At 33.6% G+C, this 13265-nt stretch overlaps 1 protein-coding gene across 1 annotated transcript in view; it reads left to right on the top strand.

The window, feature by feature from the left end:
• Window positions 1-13265, top strand: part of CFAP54 (cilia and flagella associated protein 54) — a 129960-nt gene that overhangs the window by 89478 nt on the left and 27217 nt on the right. Inside the window, 8 exon segments of the mRNA XM_040062749.1 lie at window positions 81-147; window positions 1929-2111; window positions 4627-4713; window positions 5709-5831; window positions 6699-6752; window positions 8093-8309; window positions 8714-8808; window positions 10191-10360. Coding sequence (XP_039918683.1) covers window positions 81-147; window positions 1929-2111; window positions 4627-4713; window positions 5709-5831; window positions 6699-6752; window positions 8093-8309; window positions 8714-8808; window positions 10191-10360 — 996 coding nt within the window.

Here is a 13265-nt window from a genome sequence, read left to right as displayed (position 1 = left end):
TTAGGCTAAAAAACCCCAAGGATTTCAATAATTTATATTGGTGGGTTCATTCGTATTTCTTATTATTTGTTGTGCTTTAGGTATATAACAATATCACAGATGAAATTAAGAACAAAACACTGCTATTTTTCTGCTATACTTTTTAAGGTAAGAATGCCATTTCAGTTCAAATTCATGAAGTTAACAAATTGCTTCTAAAATAACCCTCTGTTAAAATAATTCTCTTTTTGTTTTGGTTGTAAAGGAAAAATGGAGATCAGAGGTAGTTGACAATTTATGCATATTAGATACAATGTTTTATTCCTTGTTTTTTAACATTATTTCTGTATTATAGCATAAAAATTATCACTTCAATAGGAGGCTAGAGTGTTTCAGATTAAAAATACTGAATAGAGGAGATGACTAAAACATTTAATAGTCAAATATATATTTCTTCTTTTGAAGCATTCTTCTCAGGATGAGCTGGATAGCATCCACAACAGCAGAATGCTCTCTTTTATATCTGCAGAGTTTTCACTGATTGTCTTAAATTTTCAACCAAGACCACAGACCCTTTAGAAAAAAAGAAATTTTTGAGTATTTTTTAGCTCAGAAAAATATTAGTTTTTAATACTAAAATCTCAGCTCTATAATATATTTGCTCTAAAACCAGAGGATATTAAAAATGATCCAGTTTCACTCACAAAGAAAATAAGATCATGGAAATTAAGTTTGCAGACTTTCAGAAAAAAGACGTAGACAGAAAAAAAAAACAACTTTTAAATAGAAGTTGTCAGTAGCAAAAGTAGTGCAGGAAAAAGAAATGCAAGTGTTATTCCAGTTATACTCTACTGGGATCAATGATTAATCATCTCAGTGCAGCTTCAGGAAGTTATCTGGCTTTTTCCAAAATCAAGCAATGACACTGATATCTTGTGTCATGATTGTGACTGTGAGACATGTCCTAGGCCACACTGGAAAATTTTTAAGTTCACCAAAGGGAGAACAAGTTGAAGAAACAAAGGTAAGGGAGAAATTTGACTTGCTTATAGCACTGTAATTGCTGAACAATAACAAAGCTGAACAATGGCGATTTTTCCTTTTGACAGAAATGGTAGCAAGCATTTATTCCAGTTGTGCAACAGTAGAAATAATTGTGACTTGACTGAAGTGGGTCTGATATTAATTGGGATAGAAACAGCTTGCAGTGTGCTTGTCTTGAAAAATATAATCAATTACTGACACTGTACTGCAAGAAGTTCAAGCCATAATTTGTTCCTTGAATTGGAAGGCTTTTATAACCTTGTTTAAATTCCACCTCTGATTTAGGCTTTAGGCTTGTTAATATCTCAGATCTGAGGGTAAATGCAAATTTCTCTAGAATATCATTGCTAATTACACCAAGATAAACACAATTGGGAAGGAATATTCAACATCAGATACAATGTTAGCATTCTTCCCTTTTTAAGAGTGAACATTTAAACTATTTCCTTGAATTTCATATTCGTGTTTAGTTAAATGACTTAAACTCTGCTAGCTGACCTTAGTTAAAAGTGGAACTAGAGTGAAAGAAGCTTTTAACTGTCTTTAAAGTCAGCAACTCTCCTGGAAATTATTAAATTTCATATTAGTTTTTAGTTACATGTAAGCTGCACTAGCTGACCTAGTGAAAGGTGGAATTAGGGTGGAACTAGCTTTTAACTGGCCTCAAAGTCAGCAACTCTCCCAGAAACAACGGGAGACATACTGTCCTTAGACTATTTACAGCTTGTTTATTTCTCCATCAACTTCACACATAAAACATTTTCTCTAAAAATGCTTTTCAATATTGTGTCTGGATACAGCTGATAATTAAGGCATTGATGGAGTTGTGTTTATGAAGTCATTTATGGGTCAGAGTTTAATACCTATACACCTTCTCTCAAGTAATTCATTGTTATTACTTTCAGACCCTGTTTAGAGCTTCTCTTCCACATCCAGCATCTGACTATGACTTTGTACAATATGAAACCAATATTCTTATTCCTGGTATTGACCTGTTCTCTGATCGCTACAGAGCTGATATCTCTACTGTAGTTGCAAGTCTGAATTTCATTATGTTTGAACTACATTGTGCGAAACAAAATTTAATAGTAAGTATTATTTTTATGCTCTGAAAATGATTTTTAAGACACCTAGTCTTACTTTTTTGTGTGAGTGTACTTACGAGATACCTCGGAACCTCTAGCAAAATACCCCTATGGCTAGGTTCTGTGGCACTTAAAACAAGGTATAGCTTGCTACATACAAGTTGTAGAAAACACAGGAAATTTTTTTATTCTGGAAGATCACAACACCTGATTCATTTAGCCTAGGCATTTTAGGGAAAATTTTATATTGTATACTACTTAAAATACACTGTACAAAAAATACTTTAAATGCAGTATGTCCAGAATGCTTTCAATTTTTTAACTTCCAGTAAATAAAAGTCCCTTCTGCCTTTCTCCTTTTCATGTTCTCTTTTTCCTATGTATGAAATGTTTTTATAACTTCCCTCCTATGCTAGTCATAGTCCTATTTCCTTCATTTAATGTCTGACCATTTCTACTTTAATCCAGCTTCCTTCAAAGGTGCAGTGCTGTACATTAGAATAAACACATTGAATTGATTACTAGTACTGCAAATGGTGCAGTACTCTCTCTTTTCTAGTTTGGTCCTGTATACATTAACAGAATTTCCTCTTAGGTGATTATTTTATACCTCTGTAAATCAAGCATGGCAGAAAACTCTCCATCTGAAAAAGTAAATAGATTTTTCCTGCTTTGATGAGTTAATTCACTTATGGCAAGGTCCTGCAAGTGGCAGAGCCAGTGCCAGGGAGGGGAAAAGATCGCAGGGCTGGCAGCAGGGAGTAACAAAGGTTAGGAAATAGAGATGGAAGAGGAGTGAGACAGGAGGAGGCAGAATGATGTTACACCTTTTTTTGTCAGCAAGCCATTTGTTGAATTGATTTCTTTTGGAACTTCAGGCTAACTACCATTGTTTCTTCTTCCTATCCTGCATTACTGAGTTTGCTTCGTTATTTAGCTTTGTATAACTCTCCTCACTATGGGAGATCCAGTAAAATCAGGGAGCAGACAGTTACATGGAGGCAGTGGCACTTAATTTGACTGCTTGCTTCACATGTCCATGCACATTTTTGATTCCTTCCGCACTTTTGCCAGTGGAATATAGATCCAGGTCATGGATCATGGTCAAAGCAATTGCAGTTTTAGCTGAATGAGAGTTTTGTTTCCCCTCAATGCTTATTGTGTGGGAATGTTTTGGATGGTAGTCACTAAGTTGATTTGACACTTAAATCAAAATACATCAATATTCAAGTTTTATTAAAAATAAAACTTCAAAGACTAATTTTGTTGAACGACTTCAAATATCACTAAGAAACTGTATGGGTACAATTAAAACATTTGCCTCAAGCATTTGTAATCCAAATTCAGAAGTATTGAGCGACATTAGAAAAACTTAAAGTGGATTTGATGAAAATCTAACAATGCTGTTAGCATTTTCTAAGCTTGGGGATATTTTAAAGTGAAGAAAAATGTAAAAGCTGAACAGTAATTAAATTTTGGAAGTTCTTTCATTTTCAATAAGCGCCTAAATCTGTTAAGAAAGAATTTGCTTTTTCTGAAATACTGTATAATAACAGATCATAGAATCATAGAATGTTTAGTGTTGGAAGGGACATTTAAAGATCACATAGTCCCAACCTCCCATGCCAAAGACAGGGACATCTCCCACTAGATCAGGTTGCTCAACACCCCATCCAGCCTGGCCTTGAACACTTACATGGTTGGGGCATCCACAAGTTTACTGGGTAACCTGCTCCAGTGTCTCATCACCCTCGCAGTAAAGAACTTCCTCCTAATATCTAACCTAAATTTTCCCACTTTCACTTTGTACCCATTATTCCTTGTCCTATCCCTACGGTTCCTGATGAAGAGTCCCTCTCCAGCTTCCCTCTAAGTCCCCTTCAGATTCTGGAAGGATATACAGTGTCTCTATACTTTAATAGAGCTCAGTTTTAATTCTTTTTGTTGTTGTTAGTTGTCCCTACCAAAAAAAAAGAAAAAAAAATCAATTTAAAATTAATGTAAATAAATTTGTCAATAAGTCTTTATTTTACACTTTATTTTACACAATAAGTCACTTTATTTTACAACAGGTATAATTTCACTTAGACAGTTGCAGGACTTCACTGTGTTTATTTAAAAAAGCGTACAGAATTCTATCCTTCTGTTAGTTATATTGAAAAAAATATGGCGTCAAAATACAGACAGTTTTAAAAATCCCTTGCATCAACCTATTTCTGGTAGGTTTACTCAGTAATGATGTAATAAAAGACCCCACCTTGAACAGAGAGAATAATTTCAACAAACTTCACTTCCTACATTGTGAATCACATGTAAGGTAATATCAGTAGTTAGCTTCAGCGAGCTGAAGAACTTTTTAACACATTAATCTTTCAGAAAGTATAGGAGAAGTAGTGATGATGTGTGATGGTCAAAGCAGTAATCTTATATTACCTATATATTTTTGATGTGTAATTACAATGCATATTTTCATAATTGTATGATGTTTATACTTGCATGACCTACTATTTTGCTACAGATTTTACCTCTGTTCACATTATACCAATATATTGTATCTGAGATTTGTAAGGACCCGGCTAAATGTATTGAAGGAAGAATCCTCAAGGTAATCAAGTAAACTTTCTCTTTCTCAAAACCCTTCGTACTTCGAGTAAGCTTTTCAACTCTTTGTTAAATGTAGTCTGTTTAATATTCATATATTCCTACTATGAAAAGTAATTTTTTAAAATTCAGCTGTTGCTTTGTGTTTCTTAGCACAGCAGATGGTACGGGTACTTTCTAAATGCAATTATTATTTATATTCTCAGTTTTCGTAGCATGCAGAGTTATTTACACAGTTTTACTGTTAATTTCCTACATAGGCTGATGAGTGCCTCCAGAAATTCTTTCTACTCTCTATTTAATCAAGAGGAAGTTTTCCTTCTTTGGTCCAGACTTCTCATTTGATATTTTTTATCTTGTTCCACTTTTCTTTTAAATGTTTTAAGTGCAAAACACGAATGACTATTTTTTCCCCAAATGTTCACTTCTGGATTTGTTCTTACTATCATGGTAAGACGAGGTTCCATGAAATCTAGGAACAGATTTTCATCTTTTCAGTAATGTTCACCATTTGTTGTTTTTTGTGGTTTAAATAATTTGTGAGTTTTGGGTTTCTTTTTTTAAGACATCTACCTCTCAAGAGTTATTAAGAATATTAAGAGTCAAAGTGATATTGGCTGTAGATATTTTCAGGAGACGCTGGTATGGGTTAGGTTGAATAGCTGAGAACGATGAGTCTAAGATGAATAAAATCTATGAAACAGATTTTGATAAGGAGCTGATCTTGGACAGGCAGTCAAAACTCTTGCCAGATGAAGCAAGTTCTTTCCCTTTGTCAGGAGCAAGTTTTTAAATAATTTGTTTTCAAAGGAGAAAGACTCATCTTTGAAATTATTCACTGTAATATGCAAAAGATTTCTTTCCATTGAAGACCATTCTCCATCAATGTATTATTCTGGTAGCCAAATCGATTTGAAAATTCCCTTTAAATACATTTTATTTTGAGCAAAAAGAATAATGAATAACATTCAAATCAAAGGCTTTGTTATTTTTTCATAGATTAAAGTATTTACAGACATAGGATTTTTTACTGAGGCCTTTCATGAACTGTCTTTGCTTATTTCGGGAGAGAGAATTCCATGGAAAATACCAGCAGGATACAGATATACTGAACAAATGCAGGTAAACACCAGAAAAGTATGACACCAAACTGTAACAATCCATTTTCTTCATGAAACTGCACGTACTCCATATCTGCAAGTTGTCGCACATTCCTAAGAATTTTCTAGCTTTCTTTCAATTGGTGAATCAAATAGTAGGCTTTGAATGACAAAATCTCTCACTAAACAGCAGGAGCAAAAATCTATTTTGAAATGTCCGTTCTATACAGTGGGTACTGCAGATAGTATTGTAGCAAAAACAGTGTGTGATTTCATATGCAGGCATGAAATGTATGGTTAAAGCTGGGAGGGAGGGGGCAGCCTCAGGAGATGCTGGGCCATAAGAGCTATTGCTGCCCACAGAGACTTGGCACTCAGGTCAAGTTTGATTTTCCCTCTGTCTGGTCACTAATGTGCTGCAAGGGTTGGAAGCTGTTAACAACTGACCTGGACTTTTGTCCTGCCTGTGAGCACAGCTGTGCAGGCAGATGAGGTTATCAGGTAAGCCTCCCCCATAACCGTCCTCTCCTTGTTTCCCAAGCACAGACCAAAATACCCTCATGATATAATCCTGGATTAATGCAGTCAAGGTCTCCCTTATCTGAGTGGTGCTTTTGGGTAGGTGACATGACAAAAGACTTCTGGACAGAGCTCCAGGTGAAATTCAACATGAACAGTAGGAAAATTTCTGTCACCAAAAGCATTGTCAAGCATCGGACAAACTTCATGTTTGCTTCCTTTACAGTGGATTGCAGACAGTGAGGCAGAGCAAGTTGAGTTTAATGAGCTAATCTGAAGAGAGATTTCCCTCCTCCCACCTCTGTTAACTCATTGGTTTTAAATTCTTATTGTAATACTTTACTTTCTTTTGGTTTTGTCCATTTTACAGGCCTTACACAAATTTGATTCCTCAAAATCTCTCATGACTGCTACAAATTTGCAGGTAAAAAAAAAACCAACCTGAAAGAGGTAAATGTTTTATGCTATACATAAATATTTATTTCTCTGTCTTAAGGTAGGAATTATCCAGTTCAAAAAATATCCTTGTTATTATTAAAAAATCCAGTAAATAGAAGACATATTCTTCTCAATGGATTGCTATTTCCTGAATTTTAAATTTTATGGCTGACCTCTCAAAGGAAGGGCAACTACCATATTCACAGTTTTTCAGATGGGAGATCTACTATGTACGAATCTGCAGCTTTTCTGTGCGAAGCACACTAACAGAATTATTCCAGCTTTTGTGATGTGGAAGGTCGGGTGTTTGTCCTGCTAAAATATTGCGAGTGTCAGGTTTTAATGTAATAATTGCTATCATTCAGAGTTGTCTTCATAGATTTGTCCTAATTCAGATGAGAGCTGAAGTCCATTTCTGGGGGGAAAAAAAATTAAAATGGTGAATCTATAAACCAGTGTCTAAACAGTAATTTTCTCTTTTTTTTTTTGAAATCACCTATTCATCAATAACTTCTTTTGTGTTTTTCAGTTTTAATATTTTCCTTTTATTAACCTTCTCACAGATCCATTGAGCTGCTATGGGTTAATGTTAGCAGAATGTGAAAAATATGTACCATTAAAACAAATTGGTATATTAAACCCCCTACCTTTGTCCTTCCACTTTCCTCTCTTGTTTACAAGAGAGCAAAGTTTTTCCTGCAACAGTTGGTAATCCAGGATGGAAATGAGAAGTGTATCTCGACAACTTTTGATCTCACTAGTTTCTGATTTATTTTGAAGTTGTGCATTATCTTGAGCTTTTGATTTTAACACTTCACAGTGTATGTAGCTCTGTTACTGGTCTCATCATCTTGCAAATCTGTGCAGACTTTCAACTTCAGAGTTTATTAATCTAAAGTAATACTATTAAACTAATGATAAAACAAGGATGCTATAATGAATAACAGAGTCTATGAAATAGGCTAGAATGATGTGATACAAGAATTTTTTTTTCCTTTCTTAACAGACTTTTCTCTGAGTTGAGATTCTTGAACTACAGATTCATCTGCAATGCAGAAATCTAGAACTTGCAGTGATAATAGCTATAACTTCACAGATGCACCTTCTGCTGTAAAACCAATCTGTTGAGGCTGTAGCAAGTGCTACTAAGGGGTGAAGTTTGAAAAAACAAAAAGAGCAACTCCTTCATAATAAATGAGAATATTATAAATATTATCATGTTAAATTTTTATTTGTATCATTATTGACAGAAGCAGAATATGTCTTGAACGAGAAAAATGTAAAATGTGTCATTTCAAATAATCCCAATTGTTAACCTTCTTCTAGGTATTGGAAGATACATTTAATTGGAGTCTGTCTTTAACAGTGGTGCCACTGTGCAACCCACAAATTATGAATAAATTAACCTTAGCCAAAATACATCTCATCATTTGTCTTTCTGCCACAATAAATAATATACCTGAAAAAGTTGAAAAAAATGTATATTCTGTTGACAACAGCAGCTTGCCAGAGCCAAACAAAACTACAACATCAAATGTAAAAGGTAATTATAAAGATGGTAGAAAAGTTAATATATATTGTTTCAAGCATGGGTTTTTTCACTTTAAACTGCATATGAATTAATATGCCATTTTATGAACAATATTAATCTTAAATGTTGCTGAAAAAATCAATCATTATTGCATTAAGAAATAAGCATTAAGACTTGTTAAGGTTCTTTCTTATTCTTTTATTTTTCTTCTACCATTCTTCTACTACTGTTTATTATTATTATTATTATTATTATTATTAATAATAATAATAATAATAATAATAATAAGTTCAAATATTACTTATTTTGATGTCAAAGTCCCAGTTGTAAGTAGAGAGAAAAGGGCCACATTCTTCCAGTTACTGAGAATGCTGTGGTTCTGTTATCTGAAATTTTATCCTCAATGTATTTGACAGTTGATGATGATCAGAATTCAAGACAACAGGAGCAAAGAGAGAGAATGGTGCATCTTGTTGACTGTAAAGATGAATTAAATATGGCCATGCTGAAGGTAATTTTGATTTTTAGGAGGAAAGGATTTAAAAAAATGCATGTTGATCCAAAAACATTGCTAATGCCTCGAATGTAACAGAAATTATAATGAGAGGATAGTATGAAAAAAGAGATGAAAAATATCGGTTTCTAATCTGACTGTGGTCTTACTAGCTGTGCATGAAGTGTTGGTGCAATCATTTTTCATTTTTGGTGCATCATTTTTCAAATGATGGGAGATATTTCTACAATCAGATCTCAGTATAAACAGTAAAGTCTGGATGGGACTTTAAGATAAAATCATCTCCTTTCAGAGAGTGCCATCTTCAGAACATATCAGAGACTCTTTGATGGGGCAATATGCTATACAAATAAAAACCATTCTCTACCATTCTCATGTGTGGAATATTTCAAATTTTTCATATTGCTCTTTCTGATACTTTATTTTGAAGAAGACATACCCCAGCTTATTAGCTTTGTTTGAAGGGGATTTGTTTAGTTGGATTTTGTTTAATTATAAACTTTATGCTTGGCAGTTTCACATCACAAAAAGACTAAAATTAAGGGCTGACATATTCTTCATTCAGAGGGGGTCTTCCACTTTGGAAGTATCTACTTTTGGCCATTGTTACAAGCAAAGTAATGCAAAAAGTACATCTGGAGAAGGGAGGATGATTTTGTAAAGCAATTGGTATGTGTCATACACTAGAAAGTTTCAGTATAATTTGAAAATAACAACTTGCAAATAACTAAAATAGAAATGTTCATTTGAATTGAATAGGGCTCATTAAGAGGCATAATATATTCCTTACTCTTGATTTTCCTTTAACTATTCTATTCATTTGGAGGGTTTTTTATGTTTTGGGGTTTTTTGGTGATTTTTTTTAAGTAGAGTTCTGCATTTTGATCAAAGTGATGTATTGGATGACACAAATCTTTAAAATATTTTTTTATTCTGCTGAAAGCTCCACAAGTGAGATTTAATTTAAAATGAACTTTTTAGATGTGTTTTTCACAGCTTCCTACAGATTTGTTGATCAGAAAGAGTGTAAAATTACTAAGCATAGTGAGAAGTTTAGTATGAAATTATCAAGTATAGCTATTAGATAAAGAATGGGAAGTTAGTGAGTACTATTGCTAAGCCTTAAAATATGTAGTCAGCATGCATGGCAATAGCACAGGCACAGTTAAGACGTTGCTGAATTGAACACAATGGTTCTAAAAACCTGAGAAAAGCAGAATTACCCAGCCCATCTCACCCTCATTTATAGAAAAGGCATATTGCACTTAAGTTGGTTTATATTGATGCAGTGATAGCAGGCTATATAAAAAAAAATATTTCTAAAGAAAATGTTTGTTTCTTTACTTTTTGAAATCATACAACCCTGGGTTCTTTTCTAGGGGATTTTATTGTCAGAAGCTGAAGAAAGTCTTAGCTATCTTGTACAGGACATACAGAAAAAATGTGATGGGGACATATCTTGGTATTCTGTGGAAGACTTAGAGGCTCTTATTGAGGCCAAACTTGAACTTGCCTCTATTTCTCAGCAAAGGCATCAAGGAGCTCTGAGGTAAGTAATACTATGAACTACCTCATCTTGCACAGCCTTGATTACCAGTGATTAAAAAAATAATTTCTTTATTACTACATCAGTAATCTTAGTTACTGTAAATCTTAGTAGTTATCTGTAACAATTCCATTAATATATTTACAAATGTAAGATACAGAAGCATTTAATTTTTTAATTATTGCTTTGTTTTTCTTTTTTAAAAAGGATCAGTTATAGGGCCAGAGATTCAGTTGGCTCAGAGAATCAGTTACGATTTCTCCTTGAGATGCTTTTGTGATAAAATGTTTTTATAAAACAAAGAAAAAGTTACAATCTTCATGGTTTTGGTTAAAGTCTGGGTATATTAGATCATGTGTGTTCTTATAATTTTAAAGTGTACAACAGAGCACTGATGTTATCTCTGAACTACCGAATTCTACTTTGTTCTGGAAAGCCTCATATTTCTGTCCTAAAGGAACATTTCTTCTTGATGTACTTATTGGTTTCAAATTAAAATGTCAAAATTTTATTTTTTAAATTACAGTGATTGAAAAGCATTGAAGCAAACATTAACATATTAGAATAGATTTTAGCAGCATTAATTCTATTGTTAGTGATAGTGTCTAAAATATGGTTGTATTATCTCTATGGCTGAATTATCTCTATGTATCTATCTGCCTGATATTTTCTCCAAATTAACATTCCCAAATTCTGTGTGGTTTTTGTTGTTGTTGTTGTTGTTTGTTTGTTTTTGGTGGGTTTTTTTGTTTTTTTTTTTGCTATTCTGATTTCTTGTGGAGAATTTAATGAAGTTACAATTTTAATGTTCTTGGAATATACTGGACATACAGAAATATTTTAACTCTTCGTAGATGTTAAATTCCAAGCATTGTTTTGGTCTTTTACCTAGGAGGATTCATCTGTTTAGCATACCTGTAATTTTACATTAATTTGTATAAGAAGGATGTTTAACAATGCATCATTTTATCAGTGTGAAGCTCTTTTTATCTAATATTTTATTAGAGGAAAAAAATCTTTGAGCATAGAAATTGCTAACTACAGACAGAGCATACTCAGGTGTAGCATCATCACCTTCCAGACTAGACTGAGATTTGGTACAATGTAATCAGTACTTGTAATGTTTGTTAGGTCTAATCTAACTAAACATACCAGAATTGCTACAATAAATCTTGTACCGCAGTACAGAAATATTGTGTGTGTAATCTTACCTTGATACTAGACTTGGTGAAACCTGCTTTAGTAGAGTCCTGTCTCAGAGGTTCTCATCCTGCTGAACTGGTTCCAGTATATGCAAGATATTTTAATGCAGAACCCTTCATTTTGCCTGGCAGTTAAATCCTAGAGACTAGTTTCTCTGTTGGTTTATAACTTGTCTCAGATTGAAGAAACTTTTTTAGAATATTGAGGATTTCAATGGATATCAAGCATTTTATAGATTACTTTTTGTGACTCTCAGATTTTTGATGGGTGTTAGATTATGGGTCTTATATATTGATAGTGGTCAGTAGCAGGGAAAAAAACCCATCAAAACAAAGTAAGTGTTTGGGGGTTTTTAACCTATTTTGCAGTTTTATTGCACTGCCATGGAAACTGCTGATATGTCTGCCTCAGATAGAAATGAAACATCCCTTCAGACAGCTGAATGTTTCCTGCCTGCCAGCTTAGAAATCAAACTTTGCATGATATTACAGAAATTCATCTTTTTTTTTTTTTTTTTTTTTTCCTTTGGCAAAATGACCTACTAGTGAAATTGTTACAGTCAGCTGTACTTTCATATTTTGATCATCTTGTCACTTTCCGATTCAGCTGATAAAAGGATGTGTATTTTGTCAAGGGAAATATATAGACACATCACTCTTGCTGACAGCAGAAGAGGGTCACAAAAATTTCATCAAGGGAAGCTTCTGCATTACAAGCTGCTGTCTTGCAAAAAAATGTATGCTTCCATTGCTCAAGGAGACTACTTACATGGTGTCTGTCCTATAAATGTGAGCTTTTTACTTACCCAAATGTGTGCTTGTCTGCTTATGTAAATAAATTGTTGTTTAAAACAAGGCATATATTAACCTTTGGGCTTGTGGTCTATATTTTACTCAAGAAATCTATGTGTAACCATATAGGTAAAAATAGCCTCATTTTCAATATTGCTAAATGTTGACAAAAACAGTTAATTTGAGGCAGTGGTGCTGAGGAATTTAGGTTAACGTTTGTTAATAGCCTCTATATATTCTTAGGTGCTGTACCTTCTCCAAGGTATTTGAGATGCAATCTCAAGCAATGTTTTAAGAAAAGCCAGAATTTGCTGTAATTTTAACTTTGATGCTGCTTTCAGGGCAGAACTCTTAAAAAAAGAGAAGCAGTTGGTGTACATCATTGCATTATCCTTATTTTCTGTTTGCTTTTATAAGCAAATTCTGTTTCACCTGCTCTGTTGTTAGAGAGAAACTTATCATCAAATTCAACATTGATTTATTCTGTTTTCATTTTGTTGAATAAAACTGAGGTAAAAAGGATGATGAAGGAGATTCATGAGGATTGAATTCTGAAAGGTAAAAGCCTTAATGGCTTTGGTTCTCATTGTTACTTTGGGGTCTATTTGTGCTGAATTGGTGTAATCCATCCAGGTCTGCATCACAAAAACAACAAGGAGGATAGAATCAGAAACGACAGGAAGACTTTAGCTACTTTCTTATCTTAACAGGAGGTTATCCATTCTGTGGTTATACACATGTTGACAGAATAATGTGTGTAATTTAAAAGTAGTTCAGCTCTTCAAAATTCTTTGTTTAAGATCTTTGCCTTTGTAACTATTAGTCTAGAACATCTCAAAAGCAGTAAATTCATGCAGACCCTGAATCTCTCTTGCATTAAAAGCTCTTTGCATTGTTCTGGCAGCGTAAAAAGG

Source organism: Hirundo rustica, chromosome 4 (assembly GCF_015227805.2).
Source record: "Hirundo rustica isolate bHirRus1 chromosome 4, bHirRus1.pri.v3, whole genome shotgun sequence".
Lineage (NCBI taxonomy): Eukaryota > Metazoa > Chordata > Aves > Passeriformes > Hirundinidae > Hirundo > Hirundo rustica.
This window is presented reverse-complemented; position numbering and strand designations above follow the sequence as displayed.